The sequence below is a fragment of the Bufo gargarizans genome, chromosome 1 (assembly GCF_014858855.1).
Source record: "Bufo gargarizans isolate SCDJY-AF-19 chromosome 1, ASM1485885v1, whole genome shotgun sequence".
Taxonomy (NCBI): Eukaryota; Metazoa; Chordata; class Amphibia; order Anura; family Bufonidae; genus Bufo; species Bufo gargarizans.
Window position 1 is genome coordinate 464,955,651 of NC_058080.1, and position 22,414 is coordinate 464,978,064.

The following is a 22,414-nucleotide window of genomic DNA, read 5'->3' on the forward strand; positions in this document are numbered from 1 at the left end:
ACAGATCTGTATAAGGGCTCATTCAGACCGCCACAATTTTGCGGAACGGGTGCGGACCCATTCATTTCAATGGGACTGCAAAAGATGCAGTCAGCACACTGTGTGCTGTCCGCATCCATAGTTCCATTCCGAGGCTCTGCAGAAAAGATAGAGCTAGTCCTATTCTTCTCTGCAATAGCAGACAAGAATAGTCATTTTCTATTATGGTTCAGTGCTCCAGACTAAAAAAAATATCAAGGAGCCATTGGCTCTGAACCTGAAAAATTTAGGAGCCAAATTTAATTTTTAGTCGCCAAATTTAAAATACATATAATTACGGTATAAAAAAAAAAAAAGAAAGAAAAAAAAAAAAAGACATGTCTTACCTAGGGTTGTCACGATACCAAAATTTTGATTCGATTTTGACACTCTAAAAAAGTACTGCAATACTTGATACACGTGAAAAAAATAAAACACCAAAAAAGCTACGTGCTTTCTATGGAACGTCTGGACCATAATAGAACAGTCTGATCCTAATTTTTTTCTGGACAAGGTGACAAAAAACCTGCAAATTGCAAGTTTTTTAGTTTTCTCTGTTATGGCGTTCACCGCATAGGAGATATTTTCAAATATTTTAATAGTTCGCACTTTTTCGGGCGTGGCAATATGTAATAAGTTTATTTTTTGTTTGTTTATATATTTAATTTTGGGAAAGGGGCGATTTAAACTTTTTGTAATTTGGTGTTTTTTTTTTGTTTTTTTTTACCATTAGCCTCCTTAGGGGGCTAGGAACCTGGGATCTTTTCATCCCTTGTCCTATTCACCCTAATAGAGCTCTACGGTGTGTGCATAGTACACACAGCAGCAGGGAGATTACCATGGCAGCCAGGGCTTCAGTAGCATCCTGGCTGCCATGGTAACCGATCGGAGCCCCAGGATTACACTGCTGGGACTCCGATCAGAAGCTGCCACTGCACCACTAATAAGGAGGAGGGAAGGGAACCCTGTGGTCACTGCCACCAATGATTATAATAGTTATAATACTGGGGGAGGGGTTGGGGGCACACTGCACCACCAATGATTATACTTTATAATACTGGGGTTGGGGGGGGCGCACTGTGTCACCAATGAATATAGTTTATGCCTAAATACAAACCCAGGCTGCGGGTGCCGGCCATATCCCATACCCGACCTCTATGACTGCACGCTGCGATCCACCGCAATGAACCCGCACCTGAGGGGTTAATTGAGGCAGATCACAGCGCGCAGTCATAGAGGCTGGGTGCCGTGTATATATTCAGGCATAGACTTGATTTATTGGTGGAGCAGTGGCCACAGCCCCTCCCCTCCTCCTACCGGCTAACAGTCCATTGGTGGCGGTGGCACAGGGGGGAGGGACTGCCTCCTTCTCCCCTGTGCTGCTGAGGAGAACATGGCACGCGCTGAGAGCAGCGCGTCACATGTCAGTTCAACTTGTGTGTGAAAGAGGCAAAGCAGCGGAGGGTCTAGGCGCAAATGGCGACAAGACTACAAAGTCGCTATTTTGCTCGCTATCTGGAACCCTGTGGTTGAGGCCATATGCGGTACTCAAATTGCGGCACGCACACGACCGGCATCAGTGTTTTGCGGATCCGCAAAGCACAAGAACCGTCTGAATGGGCCCTAACTGGTAGGGGCTGTGCATGGTACTGCAGTTCTGTTCCACTCACTTAAAGGGTTTCTGTCACCTGAAAAATGGGCATTAAGCTGGCTGACATTAGCGATGGGCTAATGTCAGCTGAACATAACTATATTAGCGCCGTTATTGAGAAAAATGAACTATTATACTATGCTAATGTCAGCTGAACATAACTGTATTAGTGCCATCTCACTGCCTAAAGCCTTTGAGAAAAACAAACTTTTATCATATGCCAATTAGTGTCTAGGTGCAGGGGGGGCATTGAACCTGCTCCCAGAGGCTTCGTTTGCCCACCTCTTTTCATGCCCTTCTTCTCTTGATTGACAGGGCCAGGCAGCGCTGCTCTCCTCCCGCCGGCCGTGTCTGCAGTGTAAATTTCACGCCGTTCAGTATTCCCCGCAGGCACAGTGAGGAAGCCAGCAGCCGCCGAGCTTCCTTCCCTCACTGCACCTGCGCCGAATACTGAACTGCAGACACGGCCGGCAGGAGGAGAGCAGCACTGCCTGGCCCTGTCAATCAAGAGAAGAAGGTCGTGAAAAGAGGTGGGCAGAAAGAGGTGGGCAAACTGAGCCTCTAGGAGCAGGGGCAATGGCCCCCCTGCTCCTAGAGGCCAATTAGCATATATCATAAAAGTTTGTTTTTCTCAATAAAGCCTTTAGGCCGTGAGATGGCACTAATATAGTTATGTTCAGCTGACATTAGCACATCGCTAATGTCAGCCAGCTTAATACCCAATTTTCAGGTGACAGAAACCCTTTAAATCAGGCATGCTCAACCTGTGGTCCTCCAGCTGTTACAAAACTACAACTCCCAGCATGCCCGAACAGCCTACAGCAGGGCATTGTGGGAGTTGTAGTTTTACAAGAGCTGGAGGGCCGCAGGTTGAGCATGCCTGCTTTAAATGGACAGAGCTGCTGCAATACCAAAATAAGCCACTACAAATGCATGGCGCTGTGCCTGGTAAACACTGACCCAGGTTTACTAATCTTATAGATGGAGTACGCTTAGACAAACTGTCTATACCTGTACCAGGTTTAACACAGTGGGTCAGGCTGGATGATAAATCTGGTGCAGGGACAGAAACTTTTCTCTGACTCTGCCAACTACTGGCTGGCTAAGTTTGAGACAGAATTTTACACCAGAATCATTGCACAATTTTTAAGCAAAATCTAAAATTTTAGGCCACACCCTTTTCTCAGACTAGACACAGAAACTCTCTCTAAACCTAGATGTGCCAAACAGCACAATTTTTGGTGCAATTTATGCGAAAATCTAAGTGCACTCAAATTTGTAAATATGGGACCCTGAAACAGACACAGAGCATGCTGCCCTTTCAATCACCTAATTGGTCATTGGAAGGAGTTGGAGCTCGACCAATCTAATATTGATCTCCAATCGCAAGGACAGGCTCTGAAAATGATTATCCTGGAAAGTCCCCTTAAGGGTCCATTCACACGTCCTGTTTTTTTTCATCCTGAAAAACGGTCCGTTTTTTGCGGATTCGTTGTTCCTGAAAATGTTTCCGTATGTCATCCGTTTTTTTCGGATCCGCAAAAAACTGAAACATGTATACATTTCAATAATCAAATAAAGTTGTTTGGATTTCTTTGAAAAAAATAAATAAAAAAATAAATAAATAAATTTGCTATGTGTTTCCAGGAACGGATTCCGCAAAAAACGGAAGACATACGGAATGACATCCGAATGTCTTCCGTTTTTTGCGGAACCATTGACTTTGCATTGTACCAGGATCCGATTTTTCAGGACAAGAATAGGACATGTTTTATATTTAAACGGACATGCGGAACGAAACAACGGAAACGGACAGCACACATTGTGCTGTCCGATTTTTTCCAGGACCCATTGAAAATGAATGGGTCCAGATCTGGTCCTGATCTGTTCCTGAAAAAACTGAACAGATCAGGAAAGAAAAAAAACGGACGTGTGAATGGACCCTAAGACTTTTTGTGTGTTTTATGAGAAGATCTGGTATAACATCATATTCATACTGCAACTGACTTGAAAGACTAAGGGCTCTTTCACACAAGTGATGTTTGGACTTTTATCATGGCAAGCAACTTCGCTTGAGTTTCTCAGCCAGAACATTCACTGCGGCCAGAGAGGGAAGGGAAATGAGAGACTGAATCAGAGCATCAAACATTACACTGATAACTGCAATGCTCTTCTGAGGACATCTTTATTTAGGACTATCAGGAGAATAATAGAGCGGTCACACCGTTATCCCAAATTCTGCTAATCTACTATTATACCAGCAGATAACATGTTCCTGTCACAGCAGCAGTACAGTAACAACGAGTTAACTATGTATTAGCTCTACGTGTTGACTTCTACAGAAGAACAATAATTAGTATTTTTCAATAGCAGAAATTGAAACAAAATATAACCAAAAATGAAATAGAAAATTTATATGAATATTGACTTCTTAAAGACCCATTTTGATGAAAACATTCCTTTAAAAATATCAAAAGTCCCTTTAGGAGTTCCATGATTTGTTTAAGAGTACTAGGCTGACAACTGATATGTACAAAATCACAGAAGGGACATAACCCTGTCCGGGGGGGAATTATTGCTGAAAGTAGTAAATACTTCTAAGGCTCACAGAAAGACCACTATTCTAAAACATAACCTTTAATTCTTAAATGATAAAACCAATTTACCCATGATATACAATGAAGAGAAAATAAATCAAAAAATATATTTGAAAAAAATATCAAAACAACTATTCCGATGACGTATGGTTGTAGGAAGGTATGGTAGACATATCATAAGCATAGGATGTAGGGCAATGTCCCTAGTGATGTCCCTATCTCTGCTGCCCTGCCTACAAACGATAGGGGCAATCCCGTGTCTCGTGTCTCCTAATGACCCTAGGACAGCCCTGACACGGGGATGTAAAACAACAATGTGGAAGGATGTCTACCATACCTTCCGACAACCATATGTCATCGGAATAGTTTTGCTATTTTTTTAAATATATTTTTGTATTTATTTTCTCTTCATTGCATATCATGGGTGAATTGGTTTTATCATTTAAGAATTATGTTTTAGAATAGTGGTCTTTCTATGAGCCCCAACTGATATGTACAGTAAGGAGTACATTATTGTAAGCACAGTGTAATGATATTCAAAGGTCAATGCATAAATTAAATGGGCTGCAAACACATGTATCATTATCATTTCATTATAGTCATAGGTGGGGGTTTTGGACATGGCTCAATTACAAGCCACCTTCCCATCAGCACTGGAGAAAGAAGAGGAGCACATGCATAAACCTATGCATGCTCCTACCTGCACTTAACCATAAATAGGTAGTGAAACTACTCACAGTTCCATTAGGGTCCATTCACACGTCCGTTGTTTCTTTCCTGATCTGTTCCGTTTTTTGCGGAACAGATCAGGACCAGTTCTGGACCCATTCATTTTCAATGGGTCCTGGAAAAAAAATCAGACAACACAATGTGTGCTGTCCGTTTCCGTTCCGCATGTCCGATTAAATATAAAACTTGTCCTATTCTTTTCCGCAAAAATCGGATCCTGGTACAATACAAAGTCAACGGATGACATTCGTATGTCATTACAGACGTGCTCCGTTTTATGTGGAATCCGTTCCTGGAAATTAAATCCTGCCCACAGAAATCACTTATTCACTTTTTTTTTTTTTCAATTTCTTTTCAAAGAAATCCAAACAACTTTATTTGCTTTGTGAAATTTATACATGTTTCCGTTTTTTGCGGATCCGCAAAAAACGGATGACATACGGAAACATTTTCAGGAACAACGGATCCGCAAAAAAACGAAATTCGGGATATAGAAAAATACTGACGTGTGAATGTAGCCTAAAAGGGGTATAACAGACCTCCCAAAGTGGCCAACCAGCAGAAGTGATCATACTTACCTGGTCCCTGCTGCTGGATCTTCATCTCCTCGCTGTGCTGATAACAAAATCATGTTGACTGGGAGGTAGAGGGGCAAGTGACCGATGCAGCGAATTGATGGCCACAGTGTTGACCTTCTCTCTTTGCCTCACCAGAAGAAAAGGTCCTGCATGCAAAACTTTTTGGGGCAGGTAAAATAACAGGATTCCGCACAGAAACTGAACGGACCTTATTGTAGCCAAAACATTCTGTTTAGCTATGTATGGGTCAGTTATCTGCCTTATCTGGCACTTCTGTTATTTATGCCGTTCTGCTCCTCTAACGGCACTGAACAAACAAAAAATAAATAAATAGCAGTGATGTGAACCCAGCCTAAGTGTGATTTTGTAAAGAAAGTGAGAATTACTAGGAGATAGGACAGTCTGATCATAAAATGTATTCACCTTTTTTGCTGATCTACAGGCATTATCTTCCATCTTTTAATTAAACGTCTACGTAATAAAACTGCTGAAAACTGACGAATCTGTATCAATGAAATAAATATACATAATTAACAATAAAGTTGTGATGTTTAAAGGGATTCTGTCACCAGGTTTCACCCGTCAGATAAAAATATGCTGATGTTCAGGGTGTCTTCACGCTTCCTAATGTGGGCTTATAAATGTCATCTGTGGGCTTATTTAGCTAAAAAACAGCTATTACTAACCTGTCAGTCAAACAAATAAGGTGCCCAAGGGGATGTCAATGAATGCAAGGTGCCGGCCGCTCCCGCAGCCATTCATGCCCAGCGCCGCCTTTCCAGACCTCTGCGCCGCCTCCTAATCCTCTGTGCCGCCTCTCGCTCTCTCTCCCTCCCCCCTCCTTCTGCTGTAACATCTCGCGCTTGCGCACAGGGCTCTGCCTGATGCGCCCATGCGGACTTTTCCATTTGGCTTCATACAGCGAAGTGGGCATGCGCCGGCACTTCGCTCACCCCCTGTATGCGCGAGATGTTACAGCAGGAGGAGGGGGGAGGGAAGGAGAGCGAGAGGCGGCACAGAGGATTTGGAGGCGGCGCAGAAGTCTGGAAAGGCAGCGCTGGGCACGAACGGCGGCGGGTGCGGCCGGCACCTTGCATCCATTGACATCCCCTTGGGCACCTTATTTGTTTGACTGACAGGTTAGTAATAGCTGTTTTTTAGCTAAATAAGCCTACAGATGACATTTATAAGCCCACATTAGGAATCGTGAAGACGCCCTGAACATCAGCATATTTTTATCTGACAGGGGTGAAACCTGGTGACAGAATCCCTTTAAAGAAAAAGTTGAAATGCTCAATGCAATTTTTCAGAATTAAAATACGTATCATATATTATCGTTTACATTATATATTTACTCATAGAAATTTATTTTAAAGGGTAACTGTCATTTTTTTTAATGTAATTGGATTGGTCTGACTAAGTTTACCTTAGTTCCCCAGTTAATACTTTTGTATAGGTATTGAATTACCTAGTAATTGCAGCATGTTCTTTCCTTCCCCAGGCATTTCAGTGGTACGGCTAAAACAGCATTGCTAGGTGTCCACCGTCTCCTATCTTCTATATACAGAAGACGGAGGATGTAGTAGTGGGCAGTCCCGAACGCCACGTCGGACCGGGATAGTGCAGATATTCGGGATAAACATTCTCGATCATCTACTCAGTAGGAGGACAGCGTGTTTAAGTCTGGAGAAAGCCGATTGGTTGGGGTGAGGCTGTGCGTTCCCGAGATGAGCCGACTTAATTCTAGGTAGTTAGGGAGGGAGGTCTTAGCCTCAGGGTAAGAGCATCGGCGGCCATCTTGACAAGATAGTCAGAAAGAAGTCTTGTCAAAAGCGGTTGTGAACACAGTGGTATGTGAACACAATAATTAGTGGCTATGGATTATCACCACAACAGCAACATACAGTATATGAAAATTTAATTTTGAGTGAAAATATGACAGTTATCCTTTAAACATAATCTTAGCACCGTCTTACCAGACATGCATTTTTTTAAAATTTCAATAAACCAATAACATGATTATTGCATCGTTTGTACAAGTGTACTATTTCTCCTTGTGGAGAGTACCAGTCGGTTTAGGAAGACTTAGGACATAAGCCAATGGCAGACTTTTTCCATAAGAAAATACAATTCTGGTTTTGACTTACGCTCTAAGTCATGCTCCAATGCCTGTTAAAGTGTAACTTTCCTTCTTTTTATTTGTGTAATGTATTGGGGCAGTGATACTGACCATTTTTGTGATATACTTTAATTAATGAAATCGTACATTTCTACTAGAAAAATAGCTCTGAAGTGGCCCAATTTGAGCCTTAGCAATGCCCCTCTGTCTTCAGTTTACATAAATTTGACAGCCACAAGAGGAGAGAAGGCGCTCATAGGTGAAGGTAAACAAAATGTTGCCCCTTGTCCCTAACCAGGATGAGTGAAATTACAGGTCCTTCTAAAAAAATTTGCATATTGTGATAAAGTTCATTATTTTCTGTAATGTACTGATAAACATTAGACTTTCATATATTTTAAATTCATTACACACAACTGAAGTAGTTCAAGCCTTTTATTGTTTTAATATTGATGATTTTGGCATACAGCTCATGAAAACCCAAAATTCCTATCTAAAATAATTAGCATATTTCATCCGACCAATAAAAGAAAAGTGTTTTTAATACAAAAAAAAGTCAACCTTCAAATAATTATGTTCAGTTCTGCACTCAATACTTGGTCGGGAATCCTTTTGCAGAAATGACTGCTTCAATGCGGCGTGGCATGGAGGCAATCAGCCTGTGGCACTGCTGAGGTGTTATGGAGGCCCAGGATGCTTCGATAGTGGCCTTAAGCTCATCGAGAGTGTTGGGTCTTGCGTCTCTCAACTTTCTCTTCCCAATATCCCACAGATTCTCTATGGGGTTCAGGTTAGGAGAGTTGGCAGGCCAATTGAGCACAGTAATACCATGGTCAGTAAACCATTTACCAGTGGTTCTGGCACTGTGAGCAGGTGCCAGGTCGTGCTGAAAAATGAACTCTTCATCTCCATAAAGCTTTTCAGCAGATGGAAGCATGAAGTGCTCCAAAATCTCCTGATAGCTAGCTGCATTGACCCTGCCCTTGATAAAACACAGTGGACCAACACCAGCAGCTGACATGGCACCCCAGACCATCACTGACTGTGGGTACTTCACACTGGACTTCAGGCATTTTGGCATTTCCCTCTCCCCAGTCTTCCTCCAGACTCTGGCACCTTGATTTCCGAATGACATGGAAAATTTGCTTTCATCCGAAAAAAGTACTTTGGACCACTGAGCAACAGTCCAGTGCTGCTTCTCTGTAGCCCAGGTCAGGCGCTTCTGCCGCTGTTTCTAGTTCAAAAGTGGCTTGACCTGGGGAATGCGGCACCTGTAGCCCATTTCCTGCACACGCCTGTACCCGGTGGCTCTGGATGTTTCTACTCCAGACTCAGTCCACTGCTTCCGCAGGTCCCCCAAGGTCTGGAATCGGTCCTTCTCCACAATCTTCCTCAGGGTCCGGTCACCTCTTCTCGTTGTGCAGCGTTTTCTGCCACACTTTTTCCTTCCCACAGACTTCCCACTCAGGTGCCTTGATACAGCACTCTGGGAACAGCCTATTCGTTCAGAAATTTCTTTCTGTGTCTTACCCTCTTGCTTGAGGGTGTCAATGATGGCCTTCTGGACAGCAGTCAGGTCGGCAGTCTTACCCATGATTGCGGTTTTGAGTAATGATTCAGGCTGGGAGTTTTTAAAAGCCTCAGGAAACTTTTGCAGGTGTTTAGAGTTAATTAGTTGATTCAGATGATTAGGTTAATAGCTCGTTTAGAGAAAAAAAAATTGTAATATGCTAATTTTTTTAGATAGGAATTTGGGGGTTTCATGAGCTGTATGCCAAAATCATCAATATTAAAACAATAAAAGGCTTGAACTACTTCAGTTGGTGTGTAATGAATCTAAAATATATGAAAGTCTAATGTTTATCAGTACATTACAGAAAATAATGAACTTTATCACAATATGCTAATTTTTTTAGAAGGACCTGTACTCACCTGGTCCGGTTGCACTTAGTGTGGTGCAACTCTGGTGGAGGGAGGTTCGAACAATAGAGGTTGTCTGGGTTGGTGCTGCCGGATGGTGTCTGAAACGACCACGGGCGGGGGCCAAGCTGCCACTTTGGTAGGTATTGGAAAATACGATGAGGATCTCGTCTGCACTGGGTTTGTGCGGCGAGCCGATGGACACAAGGTGCAAAACACCACCCGAGCTAGGATACAAGTTTTTTTTATTGGAAAGACGACGCGTTTCGGGGTACTCGTGATCGGCGCTGCTGGAGTGTCCTGCTGTAGCGGCGCTTCTATGCTCACTGCACGTGTGGCGTGCAGTCCACACGTGCAGTGAGCATAGAAGCGCCGCTACAGCAGGACACTCCTTGGCCACACTTTCCAGCAGTGCCAATCATTATCCCTTTTGAAAGGGACTCTATTGGAGAGTCCACCAGCTAGCCTGCGGTGACAAGGATACAGACTTGATAAAGGGGTCCTGAGTACCCCGAAACGCGTCATCTTTCCAATAAAAAACCTTGTATCCTAGCTCGGGTTGTGTTTTGCGCCTTGTGTCCATCGGCTCGCCGCACAAACCCAGTGCAGATGAGATACTCATCGTATTTTCAGTTTACATAACACAGTCAGTGTAAGGCTACTTTCACACTGCCGTCTGGTGTGGATCCGTCATGGATCTGCACAGATGGATCTGCACCAATAATACAAATGTCTGCATCCGTTCAGAACGGATCCGTTTGTATTATCTGTAACATAGCCAAGACGGATCCATCTTGAACACCACTGAAAGTCAATGGAGGACGGATTTGTTTTCTATTGTGCCAAATTGTGTCAAAGAAAACAGATCTGTCCCCATTGACTTGCATTGTGTGTCAGGACGGATCTGTTTGGCTCAGTTTCATCAGATGGACACCAAAACGCTGCAAGTCGCATTTTGGTGTCCGCCTCCAAAGCGGAATGGAGACTGATCGGAGGCAAACTGATGCATTCTGAGCGGATCCTTTTCCATTCAGAGTGCATCAGGGAAAAACTGATCTGTTTTGGACCGCTTTTGAGAGCCCTGAACGGATCTCACTAACAAAAAGCCAAAACGCCAGTGTGAAAGTAGCTTTAGCAAGTCTCCACTGTTATGTAAACAGAAGACAGAGGGGCATTGCTAAGGCTCAAAATGGGCCACTTTAGAGCTATTGTTCTAGTAGAAATGAACAATTTTAGTAATTAAAGTATATCACAAAAATGGTCAGTATCACTGCCCCAATACAATACAAAAATAAAAAAAAGAATGATCACTCGGTAGACTCCCTATATAGACTTAATTATACTCCCCTACTGCATAATATAGCTCAAGAATTGCGTAAATAGCATAATATACCCCTATCACTCTTGGGTAGGATACATCTAACTAAAATGATGATCTTCTCCAGACTCTCATATCCCCTCCAGTCCTTACCCCTATTGATAAAGCATACGGATATCACCAGGTTGCATAGTGAATGCAGAATATTCTTTGGCAAGGTAGGCGCCCCAGAATAGGTATCAAAAATAATGGGAGGAATGAATCTACCAAATATATTACTGTATAACTTGTCCTGCCTATTCAGACATGACATATACAGTGGAGGAAATAATTATTTGACCCCTCACTGATTTTGTAAGTTTGTCCAATGACAAAGAAATGAAAAGTCTCAGAACAGTATCATTTCAATGGTAGGTTTATTGTAACAGTGGCAGATGGCACATCAAAAGGAAAATCGAAAAAATAACTTTAAATAAAAGATAGCAACTGATTTGCATTTCATTGAGTGAAATAAGTATTTGAACCCCTACCAACCATTAAGAGTTCTGGCTCCCACAGAGTGGTTAGACACTTCTACTCAATTAGTCACCCTCATTAAGGACACCTGTCTTAACTAGTCACCTGTATAAAAGACACCTGTCCACAGAATCAATCAATCAAGCAGACTCCAAACTCTCCAACATGGGAAAGACCAAAGAGCTGTCCAAGGATGTCAGAGACAAAATTGTAGACCTGCACAAGGCTGGAATGGGCTACAAAACCATTAGCAAGAAGCTGGGAGAGAAGGTGACAACTGTTGGTGCGATTGTTCGAAAATGGAAGGAGCACAAAATGACCATCAATCGACCTCGCTCTGGGGCTCCACGCACGATCTCACCTCGTGGGGTGTCAATGGTTCTGAGAAAGGTGAAAAAGCATCCTAGAACTACACGGGAGGAGTTAGTTAATGACCTCAAATTAGCAGGGACCACAGTCACCAAGAAAACCATTGGAAACACATTACACCGCAATGGATTAAAATCCTGCAGGGCTCGCAAGGTCCCCCTGCTCAGGAAGGCACATGTGCAGGCCCGTCTGAAGTTTGCCAATGAACACCTGAATGATTCAGAGAGTGACTGGGAGAAGGTGCTGTGGTCTGATGAGACCAAAATAGAGCTCTTTGGCATTAACTCAACTCGCTGTGTTTGGAGGAAGAAAAATGCTGCCTATGACCCCCAAAACACCGTCCCCACCGTCAAGCATGGGGGTGGAAACATTTTGCTTTGGGGGTGTTTTTCTGCTAAGGGCACAGGACAACTTATTCGCATAAACGGGAAAATGGACGGAGCCATGTATCGTGAAATCCTGAGCGACAACCTCCTTCCCTCTGCCAGGAAACTGAAAATGGGTCGTGGATGGGTGTTCCAGCACGACAATGACCCAAAACATACAGCAAAGGCAACAAAGGAGTGGCTCAAGAAGAAGCACATTAAGGTCATGGAGTGGCCTAGTCAGTCTCCGGACCTTAATCCAATCGAAAACCTATGGAGGGAGCTCAAGCTCAGAGTTGCACAGAGACAGCCTCGAAACCTTAGGGATTTAGAGATGATCTGCAAAGAGGAGTGGACCAACATTCCTCCTAAAATGTGCGCAAACTTGGTCATCAATTACAAGAAACGTTTGACCTCTGTGCTTGCAAACAAGGGTTTTTCCACCAAGTATTAAGTCTTTTTTTGTTAGAGGGTTCAAATACTTATTTCACTCAATGAAATGCAAATCAGTTGCTATCTTTTATTTAAAGTTATTTTTTCGATTTTCCTTTTGATGTGCTATCTGCCACTGTTACAATAAACCTACCATTGAAATGATACTGTTCTGAGACTTTTCATTTCTTTGTCATTGGACAAACTTACAAAATCAGTGAGGGGTCAAAAAATTATTTCCTCCACTGTATACTGGGTGCGCCATTCGAGCTTCCACTCGGATTATGAGCTGGAGAAAAACTTCTGTTCACCTTGGGATCCCTGCACTCTACTTTAAACAGAGCTGAGGGCCTTACCCATGCGTTTCCGGACATCAGTGTCACGGCATGGTATGAGTAGTAAACTCCAAACCGAACACAAGAGGGAAGTGAAAAGGTACTAGGCCTGGAAACTAGGGAAAGGGGAAAGGGGAAAGGTCACCACCTAGTGAATCCCTAAACCGAGCCCTGACTACTATCAGTATGAACAGACCTCAATGGTAGGAATGTTCATACGCAGGAACCTAGAGTCCTATCTGACCCTAAATAGCCCTGGAAATAGTGTCAGGACAAAGAAGTCCTGTTCCTTCCCAGCTGAAGGAACAGGAGACTCCTTCAGGCCCAATACCTCAACTCTAGGCAAGTTCTTTAAAAAATGGCACTGTTTCATAGTGCAGCTCCTCTCTAGTTCGGAGATTTAATCGATAGCGAGGCCCTTCACTTTGACCCAATGGTATCTGACCGAGCAACTAAAGGGAGTGCTGGGTAGGCTGCAACATTGAAGGCTAAGGGTACTTTCACTGATTGTCACAGTCTCTCCCGTGCCAGGGGTCAGAAGATCTAACAGACTGGCTGCACATGATGCGATCCGACAGCCTTTTTGGTTTCACTTGTTTCTGTGTTGTTGCTGGGTATGACCACACCTCTTGTCTCAGTCCTATGCACTTTGGGATCAAGTGGTGCAGTCAAAGAGATCTGGGATATAAATATCCCCCTTACACCCATGACTTCTCTTCCAATATTGCGAGTAGACTGGCAATGAGGGCCCCAACAAAAAGTGCCTTCCGGTTCTTTTTCATGCCATTTACTTCGTGACTAAGAGGTGCCTTTTGCAGCACTGCTGCAGCCCACGACTCCATCAAGGAGGTTGTAGAGTAGCAGAGATTCGAAAAGAGGGAAGTGTAGGCAAGTTCTTTAAAAAAAGAAAAAGAAAATTGAGCTGTTTCATAGTGCAGCTCCTCTCTAATTCAGAGATTGAATCGATAGTGAGGCCCTTCACTTTTGACCCAATGGTACCTGACCGAGCAACTAAAGGGAACGCTGGGTAGGCTGCAACATTTAAGGCCAACGCTGGGTTCACACCTGAGCGTTCGCGATGGAGCGCTCTGTATGCGTGATTCTCCGGGCGTCTCACATACGCGGCTCCGGAACAAGCGAACGCCCATTGTCGCGCGTTCCCACTGAAGTCTATGTACGGGAACGCGCGACAAGATGCCCTAAAGAAGCTCATGTACTTCTTGGGGCGTCGGGCGTTTTACAGCGTGTAGGAACGCGCTGTAAAACGCTCAGGTGTGAACCCAGCCTAAGGATACTTTCACACTTGAGGCAGAGGATTCCAGAAGGCAGTCCCGTCGCCGTAACTGCCTGCCGGATCCGTCAAAATGTGTGCAAACTGATGGCATTTATCAGACGGATCAGGATCCTGATCCGTATGACAAATGCATTGAAATGCTAGATCAGTCTCTCGGGTGTCATCTGGAAAAATGGATCCGGCATTTATTTTATTTATTTTTTAAAATTTCGGTCTAAGCATGCGCAAACCGCAATGCCGGATCCGTTTTGCTGGAACACTCAGGGCCGGATCAGGCATTAATGCATGTCAATGGTAAAAAATGCCGAATCCGGCATGTGTTCTGGAATTTTGGACGGAGATAAAACCGCAGCATGCTGCTGTATTATCTCTGTTCTGAAAAGGCAAAAAGACTGAACTGAAGACGTCCTGATGCATCCTGAACGGATTGCTCTCCATTCAGAATGCATTAGGATAAAACTGATCAGTTCTTATCCGGTATTTAGCCCCTAGGACGGAAAAGAATAATGCTAGTGTGAAAGTACCCTAATACAACATCACCATTATGTAGAAGGGTAAATGGCTCGCTGAAGTTTCTCGCTGGATTGATAAATGAGCGCAACACTCAGATCACAGTTTTTTGTCATGGAATGTTTCTTTATGAGCAGGATATGTTTGTATGTGTTTTGATGACAGTTGTACAAACTTATGTAAGATGTGTTGCGTTTTAAATAAAGATAGCTTAAAAAAATAAAATAAAAATAAATGAATGACAGGTACACTTTAAAGGGTCAGACATTGAGTAATAGGGTAGCTATCTAATAGGTGACACTAGTGAGCCGGCTTTCGTCGTCTGGGATGGGATCTCATTTACATAACCCTTTTCCCAGGGAATGTACAATCACATCAATAATCCTCATCCGATAACTAATGCAAAGAGAATGAAAGGGTTTGGCCCATTAACAACATTAGGTGATAAATATATGGTGCAGATTTTGCTGCATGCGAATGGAAAAAACGGCATCATTACAGGTGTTCACTGCGAAGGATAAAATCTATGTTGTAGAAAATGGGCATGCTACCGATATCAACCAACATTTACCGTATATTGCTTCTTTCTCTTTTTTTTTTTTACATAGCACGTGGAGGAGATTCCATAAAATCTCATTCCACCTTGCTGGTTCTGCACAACATTGCAGTTCTTTACAAAAAAAGGCTAATTCGCAGTGTACCCGACTAGTGTCTGAGCCCTGCTGTATAAAGTTCACAGAAAACTGGAAATGTCTCCTTCGCCCATATTGTTTTGTCAAAATTTTCTAACTAGGTGCTGGTGAATTGCTTCTTCTTTTACACCCTGCCACCCAGTGCTTACCTTTAGCTCCAGTTACTCATCTTAGGCTCCTTTCACACCTGCGTTCAGGTGTCCGCTCGTGAGCTCCGTTTGAAGGGGCTCACAAGCGGCCCTGACCGCAGCCGTCTGGCCCTAATGCATTCTCAGTGGAGGCGGATCCACTGAGAATGCATCCGTGTGCCAGCGCTCAGCCTCCGCTCCGCTCAGTGAGCGGACACCTGAACGCTGCAAGCAGCGTTCGGGTGTCCGCCTGGCCGTGCGGATCCGTTCAGACTTATAATGGAAGTCAATGGGGACGGATCCGCTTGAAGATGACACCATATGGCTCAATCTTCAAGCGGATCTGTCCCCCATTGACTTTCAATGTAAAGTCTGAACGGATCCGCTCAGGCTACTTTCACACTTAGAAAATTTTTCTAAGTTATAATGCAGACGGATCCGTTCTGAACGGAGCCACCGTCTGCATTAATATGAGCAGATCCGTTCAGAACGGATCCGATCGAACGCTAGTGTGAAAGTAGCCTTATCTACTGTATAACAAGGGATTTTACAGACTGTCCATATTCAGGCCCAAGTACATCATCTATGGAAACAATCTCAGTACCTGTGGGTCTTGGGCACCTTGCAGTACATCACATAGTGCTGGGATAATCGATGGATCCTTCACAGCTTCTTTTAACTGAGCAGTGGCCTGTAAAGGACAGGAAGAATTTTAACCTGATATACGTACTGTTCTATAAAAAGGAAAGAAACACTGGACCCCCTCTGCCTTTTTTTTTTGCAGTTTTCCCTAAGTAAAACTAAAAAAAAACTAAAAAAAAAAAAAAAAAAAAAAAGAACAATAATGTTAAAGGGGTTATCCGTTCATTATCGGACACCCAAGACCCCTGCTGATCACTGTTAGAAGAGACCAGCACTTTGTGAGTGCCACAGCTTCTCCCTAGGCCATGTGATGTCATAGTACATCAGTCACATGGCGTAGGCGCAACTCAGGGGTTGAGCTGTAATACCAAACACTGCCGCTATACATATACAATGTGCTGCGTAGAGCCTGGAGAGATGCCAGGAGTCGGCTGCGCTCACCAGCGCTCCAGTGTACGTGGCAGCTCCAAGATCAACTGATCGGCGGTGAACAGCTGACCCCCACCAATCTGATAATGAGGAGTGGTCATCCATATCAGATTGGCAAGCGTCCGACACACCGAACTCCGATCAGCTGTTACCTTGCAGCTGCAGTGCTGGAACTACACAGTGTAGTGGATGGCGCTGCTCCTCTTCACTTCAATGGGAGCAACGCTGCAGTTACCAGTTCCATTCAACTACACAATGGGATAGGTCATCAATATCAAAATCTTGGACAATCCATTTAACCACTTCAGCCCCCCTAGCTTAAACACCCTTAATGACCAGGCTACTTTTTACAATTCTGCACTACACTACTTTCACCGTTTATCGCTCGGTCCTGCAACTTACCACCCAAATGAATTTGACCTCCTTTTCTTCTCACTAATAGAGCTTTCATTTGGTGGTATTTCTGAGCACCTGTCATGATTCCTGAGGTTCTACAATGCCAAGACAGTAGAAACGCCCCACAAATGACCCCATTTCTGAAAGTAGACACCCCAAGGTATTCGCTGATGGGCATAGTGAGTTCATAGAAGTTTTTATTTTTTGTCACAGGTTAGCAGAAAATTATGTTTTTTTTTTTTTTTCTTACGAAGTCTCATATTCCACTAACTTGTGACAAAAAATGAAAAACTTCCATGAACTCACTATGCCCATCACGAAATACCTTGGGGTGTCTTCTTTCCAAAATGGGGTCACTTATGGGTTTTTTATACTGCCCTGGCATTTTAGGGGACCGAAAGCGTGAGAAGAAGTCTGGAATCCAAATGCGTAAAAAATGCCCTGTGAAATCCTAAAGGTGCTCTTTGGAATTTGGGCCCCTTTGCGCATCTTGGCTGCAAAAAAGTGTCACACGTGGTATCGCCGTACTCAGAAGAAGTTGGGCAATGTGTTTTGGGGTGTATTTTTACATATACCCATGCTGGTTGAGAGAAATATCTCTCTAAAAGTCAACTTTTCACATTTTTTTATACAAAGTTGTCATTTTAGAGAGATATTTCTCATCCAGCATGGGTATATGTAAAAAGACACCCCAAAACACATTGACCAACTTCTCCTGAGTACGGCGATACCACATGTGTGACATTTTTTTGCAGCCTAGGTGGGCAAAGGGGCCCAAATTCCAATGAGTACCTTTTAGGAGGGCATTTTTAGGCATTTGGATTCCAGACTTCTTCTCACGCTTTAGGGCCCCTAAAATGCCAGGGCAGTATAAATACCCGACATGTGACCCCATTTTGGAAAGAAGACACCCCAAGGTATTCCGTGAGGGGCATGGCGAGTTCATGCCGGCATCTCTTCTGTCTTCTTCTTTGAGGAATAGGACCTTTGATGATGTCACTGCGCTCATCACATGGTCCATCACATGATCTTTTACCATGGTGATGGATCATGTGACGGACCATGTGATGAGCGCAGTGACCGTCATCAAAGGTCCTTTTCCTGTGCACAGCAAAGATAAAGACAGAAGAGGTGCCGGCTGCGCGATCAAGTGGATTAAGGTGAGTTATATTATTATTATTTTTTTTTTTAACCCCTCCAGCCCTATTGTACTATGCATTCTGTATTAAGAATGCTATTATTTTCCCTTATAACCATGTTAAAAGGGAAGATAATAATGATCGTGTCCCCATCCCGATCGTCTCCTAGCAACCGTGTGTGAAAATCGCACCGCATCCGCACTTGCTGGCAGATGCTTGCGATTTTCACGCAGCCCCATTCAATTCTATGGGGCCTGCGTTGCGTGAAAAACACAGAATATAGAACATGCTGCGATTTTCACCGCTCATGTGCACAGCCCCATAGAAATGAATGGGTCCAGATTCAGTGCGGGTGCAATGCGTTCAACTCACGCATTGCACCCGCGTGGAAAACTCGCTCGTGTGAAAGGGGCCTTATTCTGCTGACAAAAACAGCTCCCAAGAGCCCAGCTGAAAGTGAAAGTAAAAACAGCTTTCACTCCTGACTCGATTTCTAATGGCTATATCTTCTGATATAGTGGATATAATGCCGTGGTTCTGTTTTTGTTTGAAAGGTTAGAATGCCCATATCTATCTAGCTGGTACCACTCCTAAGATATAAGCAGCTACAGTAGCCCTCCCCTCTTTAGTCTGGTATGCTTTGGGCACTTGGAACAGCAGAGCTGTTTTCCAGCAGAATAAAGCCTCGTGCAGCGGCCGGGATGGATCAAGATCCATTCAACCTGAATGGGTCCGTGATGAGTCCGCACCACAAAAAAATAGAACATGTTCTATTTTTTTGCGGTGCGGAGGCATGGACAGAAACACCACGGAAGTGAATTGGTCCACATCCGTGATGGTGCCGATGCCCGCATAATGGCCGTGTCTGCATGAGGCCTAAAAGTGATTTTCTTGGACATGAAATACAGACAAAAAAGTGCACACAGGTATGCGTGGAATGTGTCTACAATCTTCTGTGGTACAGATTTATTAGTGAAAAAGAGGTGACAGACTGTTTAACCCTTTCACTACTGGAGGTTTTTTCATTTTTATTTTTCTTCCCTATTGTCCTTGAGCCATAACTTTTTTAAATTTCTGTTCACACACCTGTATGACAGCTTATTTTTTGCGGGACAAGTTGCACTTTCTAATGCCACCATTAATTATGGCATAAAATGTAGTGGGAAGCGGTAAAATGGGGTGGAATTTGGAAAAAAATTCCTCAACAGTTTTACAGTTTTTTTCCCCACAGCGTTTCATTTGCGGCAAAAACTTCATTCTCTGGGTCAATACGATTACAACGATACCCCATATGTATAGTTTTTTTTGTCTAAATAGTGTAAAAATAAATGAAAACTTTGATAAAATTTTATTTTATTTTTTTACATAACCATATTCTGACCCCCATGACTTTTTTTATACTTATGTCTACTGAGCTGTGTGGGGGCTCATTTTTTGCAGGACAATACGTAGTTTTTATCGATGCCATTTTGGAGTGTGTGTTACTTTTTGATCACATTTAATTTCTTTTTTTTGGGTAAGAGAAGCAATGAAAAAATGGCAAATGGCATTTTGACCCTTTTTTCTGTCACGCCATTGGCCGTATTGGATTTTTTAAATATTTTAATAGTATTGGCGTTTTCGGTCGCAGTGATACCCATGATGTTCATATTTAGTGTTATTCAGGCATTTATTTTTTATTTATATGTAAACGGGGGTGATTTAAACTTTTATCTTTTTTTATATATTTTTAAACTTTGTGGCCAAAACAAGAATTGCAGCATGAACACTTTCAGGCTCGTCAGCAAGGCTGGAAGTGTTCAGCAGAACTACCGATACCCCAATTGGACGCACGGGGAATCGGTAGGAAGCCCAGAAGCGCAAGCTTCAGGGTTTTTGTGCATTTAGATGCCATGATCTCAATTGATCACGACATCTAAAGCATTTAATTACCGCGATCGGCATTATTGACGGTCACGGCAATTAGCCGCATGTCTCTGCTGCTTGAAACAGCAGAAATCTGGCCATGGTGCCCGCTGCACGTGCGAGTGGGCGCCATGTTTACAAATCAAGGCTGGGATCGTGGAAGTCTTGCTCGATGTGCTCCATGTCACTGCGCAATCCCAGCACCAACACTCAGCCGGTCGCTTTTCTCCCTCTGCGCATGTGCCAGGCGTGCACGCACGATGGAAAAGCCCAGCGCATGCGCAGAGAGAGGAAAGAGACCGGCTGAGTGAGGGAGCTGGGATTGCGCAGTGACAAGGAGCGCACCGATCATGCACGACCCCAGCCTCACAGCAGGATGTCAATCACAGTAAAGAGAGAACGGGTAAGGGGCGGCATTTTTTAGGTGACAGGTTCCCTTTAATGTGTTTACACACGGGCGATTTTCCACTGACTGGGGGCTGTGGAGAAACCACTGAGACATGCACTACTTTGGTCCATGATGCGGACCAAACAAGCCCATTGAAGACTAGGGGTCCATGAAAACAACTGGCATATCATGTGATGTGTCAGTGATGTCCATGGACGACTGATAGAAGATGCTCTGGAAATTAATTTTCAGGCTAGCAGTGTCTATGGAACATGGACACCCTGAGGGCAAAAAAAACAGACCCTCGGACCAAACACGGCTCCATCGCGGACAAACTACTGACCAGCTTGACCCAGATGTCATCACTGACGTGTGAAACTATCTGCGATGGACATTCTGCATCGCTGTTCTGTCACAGAAACAGAAAAGAGGAATGCAAGCCAGAGATTATAGAATTATATTCTGTGTAAAATGCACCAAAACTACCTCATAGCATCAGAATGCCAGCAAGTTGCTTAGCAACAGACATTACTGCCACACAGTGGCCATGCAGGACCGCAATGCTACTGAGGAGAGCAGAGTAGTCACCGACTATACAGAGATGCTGGCGGACATTACTGACAGTCTCCCATACACTTCTGTCCCCAGTGCTGGGGTATGGGGTAAGGGCAGTGCCAGGGAAATCACTGGCACATAATCCAGGGCTTAGGGACATATGTGACACAGCATCAGCTGTGAAGTACACAGGGAGCAGAGTCTCCCCTTGGTCCTGTCACATTCCTCACGGTAAGTGGCCGCCATGTCCAGGGCTCAGCATCCCTGCCGCAGTCCTGACACTCTACCCCCATCCCGGGACGGACTGTCCATTCCCCAGACACTACCTGCTGGATAACAGCGTTGTCCGGCTGCAGGAGACTTGTTAGTATGGCCTCCAGAATGTGCGCCATGATGACAAACGGCTTCCCCGTTCACCGGCACCGGAATACGGGTCTTGCCAAGCCCAGTAACCGGGAGCTGCCACTAACTGTCTCCTCCACGTGGGTGTCCGGCCGAGCGAGAATCGAGCACAGCGCCATCTGCTGACTGGGAGGAGCAGAGACTCGCAGGGAAAGCGTGGCCGCCTGTCTGCCAGAGTATAGTTGGGTTTGCCAGCCGCGAGCTGCCATGTCCGCACATTCATTCTGTGGCATTTACATAAAAATGTCTCATTGTGTTTATATATTACTTGACACCAAGTGGATTGTGCGAATCAAGGGTTTAAACTGGGTAACTTTATTCACCCTTCCCTTATGTTATCACAAGGGTTGGGAGGAAGAGTTGGCAGGATAGGCTTATGTCTAGGGTGCAATGAAGCTAGGTGAAAAGGAGAGGCAACTGTTTCTCTCAAATGCCTTGTTCCGCCTCTGTTGGTAATCATATGGCCAGGGGCAGGCTTGGCATTTCTGGGGCTCCAAGCAAAGTTATGTCAAGGGGCCCCAACCAGGACAGCAGGCCAGGAATCACTGTTACCTATTTGTCCACAGCTTAAAGTTGTGGCCAGGGTCAATTCTAGCTTTCTGTGGTGAAAATTGAAGTTCTCAATGCAACCCCTGCCCCCCAGCCCTACTGCTAAAGGCATATTTGAATTGGACATTATGTACAGCACCACATACCTCTTATATACAGTGATGTCTCCTCTGGAGTAGATGTTCTCATCTTCTCTGTTTGTTCCAGATCGCCATGACTTCTTTCAGTCATGTCTCATCTCTGTAGAGTTTGCCACACAGACGTCTTAGGTCTGTACTTTAACATCATCGTCCCCCTCCTGGTGCCCCAATATTGTCATCCTGCTACCCCCAATACTGTTCCCACTGTGCTCCACAAACACTATACTTACAGAATAACATTAGCATATAGTCCCCCAAAGTGCTGCCAAAAGTTCCACCAATAGTAATAATACTATCC

At 44.1% G+C, this 22,414-nt stretch overlaps 1 protein-coding gene across 1 annotated transcript in view; it reads right to left on the reverse strand.

The window, feature by feature from the left end:
- The window catches only part of IPO4 (importin 4), a 133,847-nt gene extending 112,317 nt beyond the window's left edge, over nucleotides 1-21,530 (reverse strand). Inside the window, exons 1-3 of the mRNA XM_044273143.1 lie at nucleotides 21,352-21,530; nucleotides 16,176-16,262; nucleotides 5,997-6,076 (exon numbers count right to left, since the gene is read on the reverse strand). Of these exons, the coding sequence (XP_044129078.1) occupies nucleotides 5,997-6,076; nucleotides 16,176-16,262; nucleotides 21,352-21,417 (233 nt within the window). The 5' untranslated portion in view covers nucleotides 21,418-21,530. The remainder of the gene's footprint in view (nucleotides 1-5,996; nucleotides 6,077-16,175; nucleotides 16,263-21,351) is intronic.
- Between the last annotated feature and the right edge of the window lie 884 nt (nucleotides 21,531-22,414).